Source organism: Bombina bombina, chromosome 6, assembly GCF_027579735.1.
Source record: "Bombina bombina isolate aBomBom1 chromosome 6, aBomBom1.pri, whole genome shotgun sequence".
NCBI classification, from domain to species: Eukaryota; Metazoa; Chordata; class Amphibia; order Anura; family Bombinatoridae; genus Bombina; species Bombina bombina.
In genome coordinates, this window is record NC_069504.1 from 745,671,869 (window position 1) to 745,688,236 (window position 16,368).

Here is a 16,368-nt window from a genome sequence, read left to right on the forward strand (position 1 = left end):
TTTGTAGAAGTCCGTGTAAGAATTAGTTAGTAAGGCTTCAATCTGAAGGTCTTGTGAGTAGCACAATTTCAGGATAAGTAAGGTGAAATTAAAGTACAGCACCCAACCCTAACAGCAACATAGCGCTGAAGGAACAACTATACACTGTTCATTCAGTGCTATGTTGTGCGATTGAGAGATCAGCATTTTTTTTTTTTGACCGGACACGTTTGTAACAATATTTGCTGTAGGTGGTCTGAATTAAAGCTACTACGCATGCGCAAACGGGAGCGCGCGCTGGAGTACAAGATGTAGAATAGGACAGTAGCGCATGCGCTTTTTGAATAGTAGGCGGGTGACGTAGATCCACGGCCGCCTAACGGCCAGAATTTCAGTTGGTAGTTTGAAGAACGTGATCAAGAGGAAAAAAAAACAAAAAAAAAATGGGTTGATTGTTATCAGCTTAAAATATAGCTTTTATACGGCTATAACTTTATTTCTAAGATCATTTCATACAGGTTGATGAATGAAACTCATATTTATTTGTGACATATAATTGAATTCTATTTCAATATATAGGTAAGTTTACCTTCACTTTAAGTACTGGCAGAAAGTCTGCCAGTATTAAAATAAAAAGGTATATTTGGGGTTGTGTTTTTTTTAGCATATTTACATATGCTGCTGTGTAGAATCCCCCCTTAGCCCCCAACCTCACTGATCCCCCACCAGATAGCTCTCTAACCCTCCCTCTCGACCTTAATGGGCGCCATCTTGGGTACTGGCAGCTGTCTGCCAGTACCCAGTTTAGACAGAAATTATGCTCTTTTTTTTTTTTTTTTTTTTTTTTAAATTGCCCTTTTCTGTAGTGTAGCTTTCCCCCCAAAGACCTACCCCCCCACCCCTGCCAGTTCCCTTAGATTCTTTATATAATAATATTAAATCCCCCCTTTTCTCCCACTTATTAACGTTAACCTTTTCTGTAGTGTAGCGGTTCGCACCCGCTCCCGCCCGTACACGCCTGTCGCCCCCTGTGCACGCGCACGCATCCATGCGCCGCCCCCGTCGGTCCCACCCCCCTCCACATCACACGGCCCATTGATGGGCGCCCACCCGCCTCCCACCCACCAACGATACCGGCCATCGATGTCCGGTGCAGAGAGGGCCACAGAGTTGCTCTCTCTGCATCGGATGGCCATGCAGGGTTATTGCAGGATGCCTCGATATCGAGGCATCACTGCAATAACCGAAAAAGCGGCTGGAAGTGAGCAGGATCGCTTCCAGCTGCTTTCCAGACAGAGGACGTGCAGGTCATTAAGGGGTTAAGCAAGTTATATAATAGAAGTAAATTATAAAGTTGTTTAAAATTGTATTCTCTATCTGAATCACACACACAAAAAAAAAAAAAGTATTTCATGTCCCTTTAAAACACATTAAATGGAGATTATGGTGAAAATTGTAATTTACATAGATGAATTACATTTTGTAATATAAACAAATTTGTTATATAAATGTATTGCCAAAAATGCTTCTAGAAAAAGTTATCACTGTTTTAGTGTTAGCGTTTTTCTCTGCACGTGCATGTGAAGCATAGCTAGATATTCTCAGTGCACCAGTATTTTAAATACTGCAGCAGCACAGGGAGACAGGGGGGCTTGTTTCATGTCAGCAATTAACAAATTGAGTCATTACCAGATGTGACAAGAACCTTAGGCTCTCTGAGCAAGTGCCATGTTTAACCCCTTAATGACCACAGCACTTTCCCATTTTCTGTCCGTTTGGGACCAAGGCTATTTTTACATTTTTGCGGTGTTTGTGTTTAGCTGTAATTTTCCTCTTACTCATTTACTGTACCCACACATATTATATACCGTTTTTCTCGCCATTAAATGGACTTTCAAAATCTACAATTATTTTCATCATATCTTATAATTTGCTATAAAAAAAAAATACAAAATATGATGAAAAAAACCAAAAAAAACCCACTTTTTCTAACGTTGACCCCCAAAATCTGTTACACATCTACAACCACCAAAAAACACCCATGCTAAATAGTTTCTAAATTTTGTCCTGAGTTTAGAAATACCAAATGTTTACATGTTATGTACTTTTTTTGCAAGTTATAGGGCAATAAATACAAGTAGCACTTTGCCATTTCCAAACCACTTTTTTTCAAAATTAGCGCTAGTTACATTGGGACACTAATATCTTTCAGGAATCTCTGAATATCCATTGACATGTATATATTTTTTTTTAGAAGACATCCCAAAGTATTGATCTAGGCCCATTTTGCTATATTTCATGCCACCATTTCACCGCCAAATGCGATCAAATAAAAAATTTTTTTCACTTTTTCACAAACTTTAGGTTTCTCACTGAAATTATTTACAAACAACTCATGAAATTATGGCATAAATGGTTGTAAATGCTTCTCTGGGATCCCCTTTGTTTATAAATAGCAGACATATATGGCTTTGGCTTTGCTTTTTGGTAATTAGAAGGCTGCTAAATGCCACTGCGCACCACACGTGTATTATGCCCAGCAGTGAATGGGTTAATTAGGGAGCATGTAGGGAGCTTCTATGGTTAATTTTAGCTCTAGTGTAGTGTAGTAGACAACCCCAAGTATTGATCTAGGCCCATTTTGGTATATTTCATGCCACCATTTCACCGCCAAAAGCAATCAAATAAAAAAAAATTGTTAACTTTTTCAAACTTTAGGTTTCTCACTAAAATTATTTACAAACAGCTTGTGCAATTATGGCACAAATGGTTGTAAATGCTTTTCTGGGATCCCCTTTGTTCAGAAATAGCAGACATATATGGCTTTGGCGTTGCTTTTTGGTAATTAGAAGGCCGCTAAATGCTGCTGCGCATCACATGTGTATTATGGCCAGCAGTGAAGGGGTTAATTAGGTAGTTTGTAGGGAGCTTTCAGGGTTAATGTTAGCTTTAGTGTAGAGATCAGACTCCCACCTGACACATCCCACCCCCTGATCCCTCCCAAACAGCTCTCTTCCCTCCCCCACCCCACAATTGTCCCCGCCATCTTAAGTACTGGCAGAAAGTCTGCCAGTACTAAAATAAAAGGTATTTAAAAAAAAAACAAAAACAAACATAATTTATGCTTACCTGATAAATTCCTTTCTCCTGTAGTGTAGTCAGTCCACGGGTCATCCATTACTTATGGGATTATATCTCCTCCCTAACAGGAAGTGCAAGAGGATCACCCAAGCAGAGCTGCTATATAGCTCCTCCCCTCTACGTCATACCCAGTCATTCGACCAAAACCAAACGAGAAAGGAGAAACTATAGGGTGCAGTGGTGACTGGAGTTTAATTTAAAATTTAGACCTGCCGTAAAAAACAGGGCGGGCCGTGGACTGACTACACTACAGGAGAAAGGAATTTATCAGGTAAGCATAAATTATGTTTTCTCCTGTTAAGTGTAGTCAGTCCACGGGTCATCCATTACTTATGGGATACCAATACCAAAGCTAAAAGTACACGGATGACGGGAGGGACAGGCAGGACCTTTACACGGAAGGAACCACTGCCTGAAGAACCTTTCTCCCAAAAACAGCCTCCGAAGAAGCAAAAGTGTCAAATTTCTAAAATTTTGAAAAGGTGTGAAGTGAAGACCAAGTTGCAGCCTTGCAAATCTGTTCAACAGAGGCCTCATTTTTAAAGGCCCAAGTGGAAGCCACAGCTCTGGTAGAATGAGCTGTAATTCTTTCAGGAGGCTGCTGTCCAGCAGTCTCATAGGCTAAACGTATTATGCTACGAAGCCAAAAAGAGAGAGAGGTAGCCGAAGCCTTTTGACCTCTCCTCTGTCCCGAATAAACGACAAACAGGGAAGAAGTTTGTCGAAAATCTTTAGTTGCCTGTAAATAGAATTTCAGGGCCCGGACAACGTCCAGATTGTGCAGAAGTCTTTCCTTCTTTGAGGAAGGATTAGGGCACAATGAAGGAACAACAATCTCTTGATTGATATTCTTGTTAGTGACTACCTTAGGTAAGAACCCAGGTTTAGTACGCAGAACTACCTTGTCTGAATGAAAAATCAGATAAGGGGAATCACAATGTAAGGCTGATAACTCAGAGACTCTTCGAGCCGAGGAAATAGCCATTAAAAACAGAACTTTCCAAGATAACAGCTTGATATCAATGGAATGAAGGGGTTCAAACGGAACACCCTGCAAAACGTTAAGAACTAAGTTTAAGCTCCATGGCGGAGCAACAGTTTTAAACACAGGCTTAATCCTGGCTAAAGCCTGACAAAAAGCCTGAACGTCTGGAACTTCTGACAGACACTTGTGCAAAAGAATGGACAGAGCTGAGATCTGTCCCTTTAACGAACGAGCAGATAAACCCTTTTCTAAGCCTTCTTGTAGAAAAGACAATATCCTAGGAATCCTGACCTTACTCCATGAGTAACTCTTGGATTCGCACCAATGTAAGTATTTACGCCATATTTTTTGGTAAATTTTCCTGGTAACAGGTTTCCTAGCCTGTATCAAGGTATCAATCACTGACTCCGAGAATCCACGCTTTGATAGAATCAAGCGTTCAATCTCCAAGCAGTCAGCCTCAGAGAAATTAGATTTGGATGTTTGAAAGGACCCTGAACCAGAAGGTCCTGTCTCAGAGGCAGAGACCATGGTGGACAGGACGACATGTCCACTAGATCTGCATACCAGGTCCTGCGTGGCCACGCAGGCGCTATTAGAATCACCGATGCTCTCTCCTGTTTGATCCTGGCAATCAGACGAGGAAGTATCGGGAAGGGTGGAAACACATAAGCCATGTTGAAGACCCAGGGTGCTGTCAGAGCATCTATCAGAACCGCTTCCGGATCCCTGGATCTTGATCCGTAACAAGGAAGCTTGGCGTTCTGGCGAGACGCCATGAGATCCAGATCTGCTTTGCCCCAACGCCGAAGCAGTTGTGCAAAAATCTCCGGGTGAAGTTCCCACTCCCCCGGATGAAAAGTCTGGCGACTTAGGAAATCCGCCTCCCAGTTCTCCACGCCTGGGATGTGGATCGCTGACAGGTGGCAAGAGTGAGACTCAGCGAATTATCTTTGAGACTTCCATCATCGCTAGGGAACTCCTTGTCCCTCCCTGATGGTTGATGTAAGCCACAGTCGTGATGTTGTCCGACTGGAACCTGATGAACCTCAGAGTTGCTAGCTGAGGCCAAGCCAGAAGAGCATTGAGAACTGCTCTCAATTCCAGAATGTTTATTGGAAGGAGACTCTCCTCCTGAGTCCATGATCCCTGAGCCTTCCCTGCTGAAGGGCATCCCCCTGGACAGATGTGGCCGAGAAAGCCACCATAGAAGAGAATCTCTGGTCCCTTGATCCAGATTCAGCATAGGGGACAAATCTGAGTAATCCCCATTCCACTGACTTAGCATGCACAATTGTAGTGGTCTGAGATGCAGGCGTGCAAAAGGTACTATGTCCATTGCCGCTACCATTAAGCCGATTACCTCCATGCATTGAGCCACTGACGGGTGTTGAATGGAATGAAGGACACGGCAAGCATTTAGAAGTTTTGTTAACCTGTCTTCTGTCAGGTAAATTTTCATTTCTACAGAATCTATAAGAGTCCCCAAGAAGGGAACTCTTGTGAGTGGCAACAGGGAACTCTTTTCTACGTTCACCTTCCACCCATGCGACCTTAGAAATGCCAGAACTAACTCTGTATGAGACTTGGCAGTCTGGAAACTTGACGCTTGTATCAGAATGTCGTCTAGGTACGGAGCTACCGAAATTCCTTGCGGTCTTAGTACCGCCAGAAGAGAGCCCAGAACCTTTGTAAAGATTCTTGGAGCCGTGGCTAACCCGAAGGGAAGAGCAACAAATTGGTAATGCCTGTCTAGGAAGGCAAACCTTAGGTACCGATAATGATCCTTGTGAATCGGTATGTGAAGGTAGGCATCCTTTAAATCCACTGTGGTCATGTATTGACCCCTTTGGATCATAGGTAAGATTGTCCGAATAGTTTCCATTTTGAACGATGGAACTCTTAGGAACTTGTTTAGGATCTTTAAGTCCAAAATTGGTCTGAAGGTTCCCTCTTTTTTGGGAACCACGAACAGATTTGAGTAAAACCCTTGTCCGTGTTCCGACCGCGGAACTGGATGGATCACTCCCATTAGTAAAAGGTCTTGTACACAGCGTAGAAACGCTTCTCTCTTTAGCTGGTTTGCTGACAGCCTTGAAAGATGAAATCTCCCTTTTGGAGGAGAAGCTTTGAAGTCCAGAAGGTATCCCTGAGATATGATCTCTAACGCCCAGGGATCCTGGACATCTCTTGCCCAAGCCTGGGCGAAGAGCGAAAGTCTGCCCCCCACTAGATCCGTTTCCGGATCGGGGGCCCTCACTTCATGCTGTCTTAGGGGCAGCAGCAGGTTTTCTGGCCTGCTTGCCCTTGTTCCAGGACTGGTTAGGTTTCCAGCCCTGTCTGTAGCGAGCAACAGTTCCTTCCTGCTTTGGGGCTGAGGAAGTTGATGCTGCTCCTGCCTTGAAGTTACGAAAGGCACGAAAATTAGACTGTCTAGCCCTTGGTTTGGCTCTGTCTTGAGGCAGGGCATGACCCTTACCTCCAGTAATGTCAGCGATAATTTCTTTCAAACCGGGCCCGAACAATGTCTGCCCTTTGAAAGGTATGTTAAGCAATTTAGATTTAGATGTCACACAGGCTGACCAAAATTTAAGCCACAGCGCCCTGCGCGCCTGAATGGCGAATCCTGAAATCTTAGCCGTAAGTTTAATTAAATGTACTACGGCATCGGAAATAAATGAATTGGCTAGCTTAAGTACTCTAAGCTTGTCTGTAATCTCATCCAATGTAACTGAGTTAATGGTCTCTTCCAGAGACTCAAACCAGAATGCCGCCGCAGCCGTGACAGGCGCAATGCATGCAAGGGGTTGTAATATAAAACCTTGTTGAACAAACATTTTCTTAAGGTAACCCTCTAACTTTTTATCCATTGGATCTGAAAAAGCACAGCTATCCTCCACCGGGATAGTGGTGCGTTTAGCCAGAGTAGAAACTGCTCCTTCCACCTTAGGGACCGTCTGCCATAAGTCCCGTGTGGTGGCGTCTATTGGAAACATTTTTCTAAATATAGGAGGGGGAGAAAAGGGCATACCAGGTCTATCCCACTCCTTGTTAATAATTTCTGTAAGCCTTTTAGGAATAGGAAAAACGTCAGTACACGTCGGTACCGCAAAATATTTATCCAGCCTACACATTTTCTCTGGAATTGCAACCGTGTTACAATCATTCAGAGCCGCTAATACCTCCCCTAACAATACACGGAGGTTCTCAAGCTTAAATTTAAAATTTGAAATGTCTGAGTCCAGTTTACTTGGATCAGATCCGTCACCCACAGAATGAAGCTCTCCGTCCTCATGTTCTGCATATTGTGACGCAGTATCAGACATGGCTCTAATATTATCAGCACACTCTGTTCTCACCCCAGAGTGGTCGCGTTTACCCCTAATTTCTGGCAATTTAGATAATACTTCAGTCATAACATTAGCCATGTCTTGCAAAGTGATTTGTATGGGCCGCCCTGATGTACTTGGCGCCACAATATCACGCACCTCCCGAGCGGGAGATGAAGGTACTGACACGTGAGGAGAGTTAGTCGGCATAACTTCCCCCTCGTTGTCTGGTGAAATTTTCTTTACATGTACACTTTTATTTAAAGTAGCATCAATGCAATTAGTACACAAATTTCTATTGGGCTCCACATTGGCCTTTGAACATATTGCACAAAGAGTTTCCTCTGTGTCAGACATGTTTAACAGACTAGCAATGAAACTAGCAAGCTTGGAAAATACTTTTGAAATAAATTTACAAGCAATATAAAAAACGTTACTTCGCCTTTAAGAAGCACAAAAAACTGTCACAGTTGAAATAACAATGAACCAAATTAGTTATAGCAACCAAAATTTTCACAGTAAATGCATTAAGTTAGCAAAGGATTGCACCCACCAGCAAATGGATGATTAACCCCTTAATACCCAAAAAACGGATAACAGATATAAAACGTTTTTATCACAGTCAAAAGCACAGTCTCACAGGTCTGCTGTGAGTGATTACCTCCCTCAAAACTAGTTTTGGAGACCCCTGGGCTCTGTAGAGACGTCCTGGATCATGGAGGAAGGAATAGGAAGACTGTGAGTGAATTCTTACTGCGCAAGAAAGCGCCAAAATAAGCCCCTCCCACTCATATTATAACAGTGGGGAAGCTCAGTAAACTGAATTTATTCATAAATAAACGACAGCCATGTGGAAAAATAATGCCCAAAAATTTTATCACCAAGTACCTCAGAGAAAAACGATTAACATGCCAGAAAACCGTTTTAAATAAAATTATGAAATGATACTAATAAGCCTGCTGCTACTCGATTTCACTGCAGTGGGGGCTCAAATATAAGTTAAATGTATACAGTATTTTCTTAGTGAAGTTCCATTCCCCAGAAATACCTCAGTGTAACATACATACATATCAGCCTGATACCAGTCGCTACTACTGCATTTAAGGCTGCACTTACATTATATGGGTATTAGCAGTATTTTCTTAGTCAATTCCATTCCTAGAAAATAATATACTGCAACATACCTCCTTGCAGGTGAACCCTGCCCGCTGTCCCCTGTTCTGAAGTTACCTCACTCCTCAGAATGGCCGAGAACAGCAAATGGATCTTAGTTACGACCGCTAAGATCATACATAAACTCAGGTAGATTCTTCTTCTAAAGCTGCCTGAGGAAAAACAACACACTCCGGTGCTGTTTAAAATAACAAACTTTTGATTGAAGATATAAAAACTAATTTTAATAACCACAGTCCTCTCACACGTCCTATCTATTAGTTAGGTGCAAGAGAATGACTGGGTATGACGTAGAGGGGAGGAGCTATATAGCAGCTCTGCTTGGGTGATCCTCTTGCACTTCCTGTTAGGGAGGAGATATAATCCCATAAGTAATGGATGACCCGTGGACTGACTACACTTAACAGGAGAAAAATGTTTAGCATATTTACATATGCTGCTATGTAGGATCCCCCCTTAGCCCCCAACCTCCCTGATCCCCCCAAAATAGCTTCCTAACCCTCCCCCTCTGCCTTATTGGGGGCCATCTTGGGTACTGGCAGCTGTCTGCCAGTACCCAGTTTGCAAATAAAAATGTTTTTTTATTATTTTTTTTTTTATTTGTTTCTGTAGTGTAGCTTCCCCCCCACAGTCCAATATCCCACAAGCCAAACCGATCACCAAATAAAATCCCCCCCTTGATCCCCACTTCTAGGTAAAAATGTTCTGTAGCGTAGTGGTTCCCACCCGCTCCCTCCCCGTGCACGCGCCCGCCCGGCCTCCCCGTGTCCGTGCGCGCCCCCCCGGTCGTCCCCGCCTCCGATCCCGCCCCCCTCCGCATCACAAAGGCCATCGATGGCCGCCACCCGCCTCCCACCCACCAACGAACTTAGCCGTTAATGTCCGGTGCAGAGAGGGCCACAGAGTGGCTCTCTCTGCATCAGATGGCTAAAAATGGTTATTGCAGGATGCCTCGATATCGAGGCATCACTGCAATAACCGGAAAGCAGCTGGAAGCGAGCATTATATTACAGGAACACCAAACTCAAAATGTTTCTTTCATAATTCAGGTAGATAATACAATTTTAAACATCATTCCAATTTACTTCTATTATCTAATTTTCTTCATGTTTTAGATATCTTTTGTTTAAGAAATAGCAATGCACATGGGAGAGCCAATCACACAAGGCATCTGTGTGCAGCTACCAATCAGCAGCTTCTGAGCCTATCTAGATATGCTTTTCAGCAAAGGATATCAAGAGAATGAAGCAAAATAGATAATTGAAGTAAATTAGAAAGTTGTTTAAAATTGCATGCTCTTTCTAAATCATGAGAGAGAAAAAATTGGGTTTCATGTCCCTTTAAGGCCAAGTTAATAACAGAGAGCTATATCTACATTATACAAAAAGCACCATGCTCACCAGTTTTTTAGCTTCTGTCCCGCTCTTGATTTTTGTGGGGTATTTTGAGATCACAGATGCAGCTTTCCTATTGGAAGAAAAATCGGTTTACTTAAAATAAGAAGAAAACAAAAAAAGACAACATGCAAAGATACTTGGAATTATAGAGACACATTGAGACTCTCACCTGTATGCATTATATTTATGGATTGCTCTATTCACATTGCGTTCGTAGTTGGCAAGTTCTGAAAATAAAGTAAAATGTATAAACAAAATAAGTAAGGAGATGTATGTGAATTAAAATATAAGCCAGAAAGAAAATTCTTCATTCATTGAGTCTTCTCCATTATAAACAGACAATTATCTGCCAAACATAATATATTTTACACTAATCGTGTAGTAAATGAAGACTAGAGGAACAATGTACTGTCCCTGCAGGTGGACAGGTTTACAAGTAGTGAACCGGTCGCCTGCAATTGCCACTTGCAATGTTTCATCAGAGAGCAAAATTTATCATTGCACAAGAGAATTCCCTACTCCGCCACAACCAATTGCGCTAGAGCAGGGTATGTCAATCACTCCAAATGAGTGTGTGTCGGGGGTAATGGATCTTGCTACTTCTGAGGTGTTAGAGAGGAAAAAAAATAAGCAGTTTCTGCTTCTGAAAGGGACAGTCTATTCAAAATTAAACTTTTAGGATTCAGATAGGGCATTCAATTGTAAACAACTTTCGAATTTACGTTATCATCAAATTGGCTTTGTTCCATTGGTATTCTTTGTTGAAAGCTAAGTTTAGGTAGGATCATATGATCATTTTTAAGCCCTTGAAAGACGACTCTTATCTCAGTGGATTTTGACAGTTTTTCCACAGCTAGACAGTGCTAGTTCATGTGTGTCATATAGATAACATTGTGCTCATTCCTGTGGAGTTATTTATGAGTCAGCACTGATTGGCTAAAATGCAAGTCTGTCAAAAGAACTGAGATAAGGGGACAATCTGCAGAGGCTTAGATACAAGGTAATCACAGAGGTAAAACATGTATTAATATAACAGTGTTGATTTTGCAAAACTGGGGAATGGGTAATAAAGGAATTATTTATCTTTTTAAACAATTAACATTTTCAAGTAGACTGTCGCTTTAAATATGGTGCAGCAGGCTTGCTTATGCAAACCTGCTCCGCATAGCCAGAAAAGCTGGGTATGCAGCTTAAAGGGACATTATACACTCATTTTTTCTTTGAGTAAATGTTTTGTAGATGATCTATTTATATAGCCCATAAAGTGTTTTTTTTAAATAAATGTATAGTTTTGCTTATTTTTAAATAACATTGCTCTGATTTTCAGACTCCTAACCAAGCCCCAAAGTTTTATGAGAATACCGTCAGCTACCTTCTCCAGCTTGCTCCTGTTTGTGTAAAGGGTCTTTTCATATGGGCTTTCCAGCTACCTTTTTAACAGAACTAAACTGAGAGCTTCTAAGTAAGTTTTTAAACAGTTTTATACTGGATTTTTATATCGGTATCTTATTCTTTATAGTAGTGTCTATTACATGCAGTTATATGAAAATGAGTGTACACTGTCCTGAATGAGGTGGAGTTTGGGCGTTCTCAGAGGTGAGAATTTTTGCCCTAACAACATAGGCGTCACTAGGGGGGGGGCTAGGGAGGACAAGTGCCCCCCCCCAGATCAGTCTTTACCCTACCATGTACCCCCCCAGCAGAGATGACAGCCATGACCAAAACCAGATCAGTTTAAACAGCTGCACACAGTTGTTTATTGTGCACAGCTGCTGTTCTGGAACCTGCTGCCTACATAGAAGAAACTGACATTTTACACTTCTCCCCACCGGGTGACCCTCCAAGCTAACGCAGGTATCCTCTATTACACACTGACAGGATCTGTGTTACATCAATAGCCTTCCCCCTAACAGACCCAGCTAGCAGCAATATGTTGTCATAGCAACAGCTGGGGGGCGGAGCTCCCGCCCTCTGGGCTCTGAAGGCTGTATCCTATCCATTCCTCCTGACTGTACAGGGAGAGGAAAGAGCTGTGTGTGTATTACGGAGAGGCAGCATGGCCATGTGCAATTGTGCATCATAAACAGTGAGTGAGTTCTAGCTGAAGGTGCCTGGGGTCTTCTTAGAGAGGCTGAGCTAATGTGCCTCATGATATCGCTGCAAAATGTTACTGAACACTGGCAAATACAACTGACTATTTGCTATAAATATTGCTATATCATAAGGGTTTATTTAATGGCACAACTATTAATGCTATTTAAATTGATGATTGGAAAAGTGACTATGTTTAGTGGGAAACTGTACAATCCTAAGTGATTATGAATTTTAGGATAAAATGAGAAATGACAATGTGATAACTAGGGGTTTTAACTAATTGGAAAAGTCTCAAAAGTCACAAAAAAAACTCTGCTTCTGTGGGAAAACACCCAGGATCCCCAAAGAGCAAAAAAAAAAAAAAAAAAAAAAAAAAAAACTGGAGGATATACAGATTGGACAAGTTACAGTACTTCATAGACATAAACTATGCTATAGTCTGTTCGTAAAGGCTGGGACACACTGTAAGCGATGCGGCGCGAGGCAAAGCAGCCGCGTCGCATCGCTTCTGAAGTTCAATTCAGAGTGCTCAGAGATGAAAAGGCAGGACACACTGAGCGCGCACAGCCGCATCTACATACTGCGCACCGCTCCGCTTGCAGTGTGTCACAGCCTTAAAGCTCCACAGACTTTACGGATAATCTGCTGCAAAAATTATATGCTCAAATCAGTTAAATAATCTAATGTTTGCAGTACTGACCTAGGTAGACATTGTGTTTAATCCAATGAAAGAAGTTTATATATTGCCACTTTTAAACAGTACATAGCGAGTCAATCAGAAAAGCAATTACTTGCAGCACTATGTTCAGGACTTTACCTATGTGTTTAATCACGTTAATGAATTTTTTACCTATGTGTAAGATTTGTTCTTATGATAGCCTTAAATTCCCATCGTATTTGTCCTAAAGTTTCAACGTACAGGGCTTGTGTACAAAAATCCTTTTGCAAGATGTGTAAAAACTGTGTAAATAAAACACAAACCAAAAAAAACACACTTTGTTTTCTTCTGCACAATCTTCACTTTTAAATGTATCTCTGTCTGTTTGTGAGTATGTGTGAGTGTGTCTTGGTGTGTGTGTTTGTCAGTGTCTTTGCGGGTCTGTGAGTATCTGTGTGTGTTAATGTGTGAGATAAACTGAGTTTGTCAATGTTATACATATAATTGTTTTGCTGTGCATGAAGCGAGAGTGTGAGTGAGTGTATGCGTATGTATGTATGTATGAGTGTCTAGTGTTTGTATGTATGTAATGCATGATTGGGTATGTATGTGTATGTAAGGGTGTGTGTATGTGTGTTTATGAGAGTGTGTGTATATATGAGTGAGTGTGTAGTATGTGTATTTATATCTATGTTGATATAAGTGTGTGTATATATATATATATATATATGTGTGTGTGTGTTTGTATGTATATACAATAATATTTAGTGGTGAAAATTATTAGTGCCCCCCCAGTTCTGACTGTGGTATCTTATGTGCCCCCCCTATATATTGTTCCTAGAGCCGCCACTGCCTAACAACCTCGGAAAGCACTTGCTGCCACTAGTTCTAAGGAATGTTATATGGCACATTAGAAGTTATAGGAAAAGTTATATAGGGAAATATGAGGAAGCTTTATATGGGGCAATAGGAAACACTAAATAGAGATGTTAAACTATGTGTAAGGAGAATTTCTAGGGAGAGTTCATGTTCTAAATTTGAATTGACAATAAATAAAGGACATTATAGTACAATGCTCTGTTGTTTATGCAGTATCAGTTTCCCATTGTCCCTTGTCCTATATGATGTCATAGTGATGTCACATGTATACTATATAATGGCAGGAGGCAAGTAAATGTTCATATTCATTGCAAGATGATGGCGATTCAAGCATTTGCTGTTTGTTTAGGAATCTCTCTACTGATTTTTTCGGGCACAGGTAAAGACACAGGGGGAACAGGGTGGTGGGAGGATAGGATATAGTATCATGTCAGTGAGAATGAGAAGGGGAAATACCTTTGTGCTATTACATAAAACTTTGCTTTAGCTATAGCACAAGGGACAGCTCTTTATCAGAGAAGATGTCAGTTAAACAGATAATTGAAAGAAAATAGAATAATAGTAATGAGAAGCTTTGTGCTAAATTCACATTTTATTTTTTTAAAAAGCTTTCAATTTCTTATAATATAATATAGAGGTTACTCACTATAATGTGAAGGGGTTCACATCATCTTAATAAATATAGTAGATTTAAAAATAAAAATAGTGGATAAGAAAAAAAAAAAAAATAGATTATGGTAATGGAGCTGACAGGACAAAGGATCTTGGTAGATATAACTAAATAACCCCTTTACTTCCATGTTATTCAGGTTGTTGAAGCCTCCCATCCCCAATGGGACAAGAGGATAAGAAATGTGAGGAAAATCATCAGATTATTTTTTTTTTTGTCTTTACAGAATCCCGTCCCATAAGGAGAAAAGCCGTGAACTGGCAGGATCTGTCAGCAGGTGAGTTATCAATAAATAAATTCTGCAGAGAGAGAGAGACAAGAGAAACAGACACAGACTTTTTATATGGAGCTGAATTTTAAGTTTCCTGTCTGTTTAATTTGACTTTCTTTTTGTACTATGTTGGTGAAAACAAGATACTATTACACTTTGTCCTCAATACTGACTTTCTGTCTTTTTTCTATCCACAGATCAGTTGCAGGATGTCAGGGCCCCAACACCAACTGGAAGTACTCTGGCTCCAGCTTCTGCCCAGACCACCCCTTTTTGGTTTGATTATCCGGATGACAACTCGGATAAGGTGGCTTCTGTGTATCAGGCAATTGGCGAGATACCCAAGATCTTCACCACAGGTAATTAGTGCTTGAGTAATACAAGCAGAGTATCATAGAAAGAGCTCACATAGCAATATGGCCCACGGTAACAACCTGTGTGTAACATATTCTTCATGTCCTTTTCCCACACAGATAAATTTCCCAAAATTTTGCTGTGGATCACCTTTGGAGGACTTGGAGTTTTCGGTTTTGTTGTTGTGTCACAGATATTACTCAGACTGTAAGTATCTGCTGCTTTTATTACTCCTCTAGACCCCTCATTTCACCCCTTCTTATTCAGGGCCTGATTATCAAAAACTCGCTGGCATAAAGAGAAATACAAAAAAAAAATTCACCATTATATTGTTATATTATTATTACATAGGTGCCTCTCCTGCAGAGGTAGAGAAGCAACTCTCAAACTAAATTTGTTTTCTAAAACATTGTGAGGGACCCCAAAGAATTGGTGAAGCTTTAGATCATCAGTCTCTCTGTGTTATCTCTTCCCCTTTAACCATTTGGATCACTCATCTTCATCATCCAATGCTTCCCCCAATGTCATATTGTCCATCCGCCATAACCCCCACTCAGTCCTTCACTTTTTGTTCAACATTCTCTGTAAATTTGGCACCTAATATTGTTTCTCTCAAAGAAGTATCTCCCCTTTATTATATTATTATTATTTTATAGAAAAAGCATTAAAATGTAAACAACTTCCCAGATACAGCTGTATTTGTTTAAATTAAAATGTAAAAAAGAATTTGTCACATTTTAAATGAAAAAAAATGGAATTTTTTAAATGTTGTTGTTACTTATGGGTAACAGAAGCAAAAAGAAACAGTAATTTTAATGTATGTCCCTATATAGCAAGCCTGTTTCTTTTATCTTTTCTATTTGTCCACTGTTGTCATCTAATTTGTCCTATCTCATATGTATCTTTACAGGTGCTGTGTTAACTAAAGACAACGATCATCAAGCAGAAAGCTCCAACCAGTTCCACTGCTTTCAAAGATGTCCTTTACATGTCTGGTGTCCCTTGGCACTGGTCACATTGTATTTTCTGAATAAATGCACAGTTCTGTTAACCGAATTTTAGTTTCTGGGTATTTATTGAGTTTTCTTATCATGTTGATGTGGATTTTATTAGATGAAACAAAGCTCTTTCCTGTAAAACAATATTCATTTAAAATAAAGATGGCTATGTTTAATGGTAGCCAAACAGGGTTACCCTGAATGAAAAGCATTTAATGTAAGGGTTCGTGAACCCATGTAGGCCAAGTGGAGGGGTCATCTTGAGGCCAGTAGGCTGAACTACATGAGAATAGGTTCACACTCCCCATGGGACAAGTGCAGTGAGGCAGACGGCTGAGAGCAGGAGCAGTGTGGTGGCGGGAAAAGGCTCGCTAGGGTGGAAGCATGTGGTGATGGAAGTTGGTACTGTGCATCTTCTGGAGCAGGTTACAGGCTGTCTT

At 40.9% G+C, this 16,368-nt stretch overlaps 1 protein-coding gene and 1 long non-coding RNA gene across 2 annotated transcripts in view; one reads left to right on the forward strand and one right to left on the reverse strand.

Moving 5' to 3' along the window:
• POLB (DNA polymerase beta) overlaps positions 1–16,368 on the reverse strand; it is a 143,572-nt gene that overhangs the window by 109,426 nt on the left and 17,778 nt on the right. Inside the window, exons 2-3 of the mRNA XM_053718003.1 lie at positions 10,174–10,231; positions 10,008–10,074 (exon numbers count right to left, since the gene is read on the reverse strand). Of these exons, the coding sequence (XP_053573978.1) occupies positions 10,008–10,074; positions 10,174–10,231 (125 nt within the window). The remainder of the gene's footprint in view (positions 1–10,007; positions 10,075–10,173; positions 10,232–16,368) is intronic.
• On the forward strand, positions 14,529–15,134 carry LOC128663601 (uncharacterized). Its single transcript, XR_008402888.1, has 3 exons — positions 14,529–14,582; positions 14,774–14,935; positions 15,050–15,134. It is a non-coding gene; the product is annotated as an uncharacterized LOC128663601 (long non-coding RNA).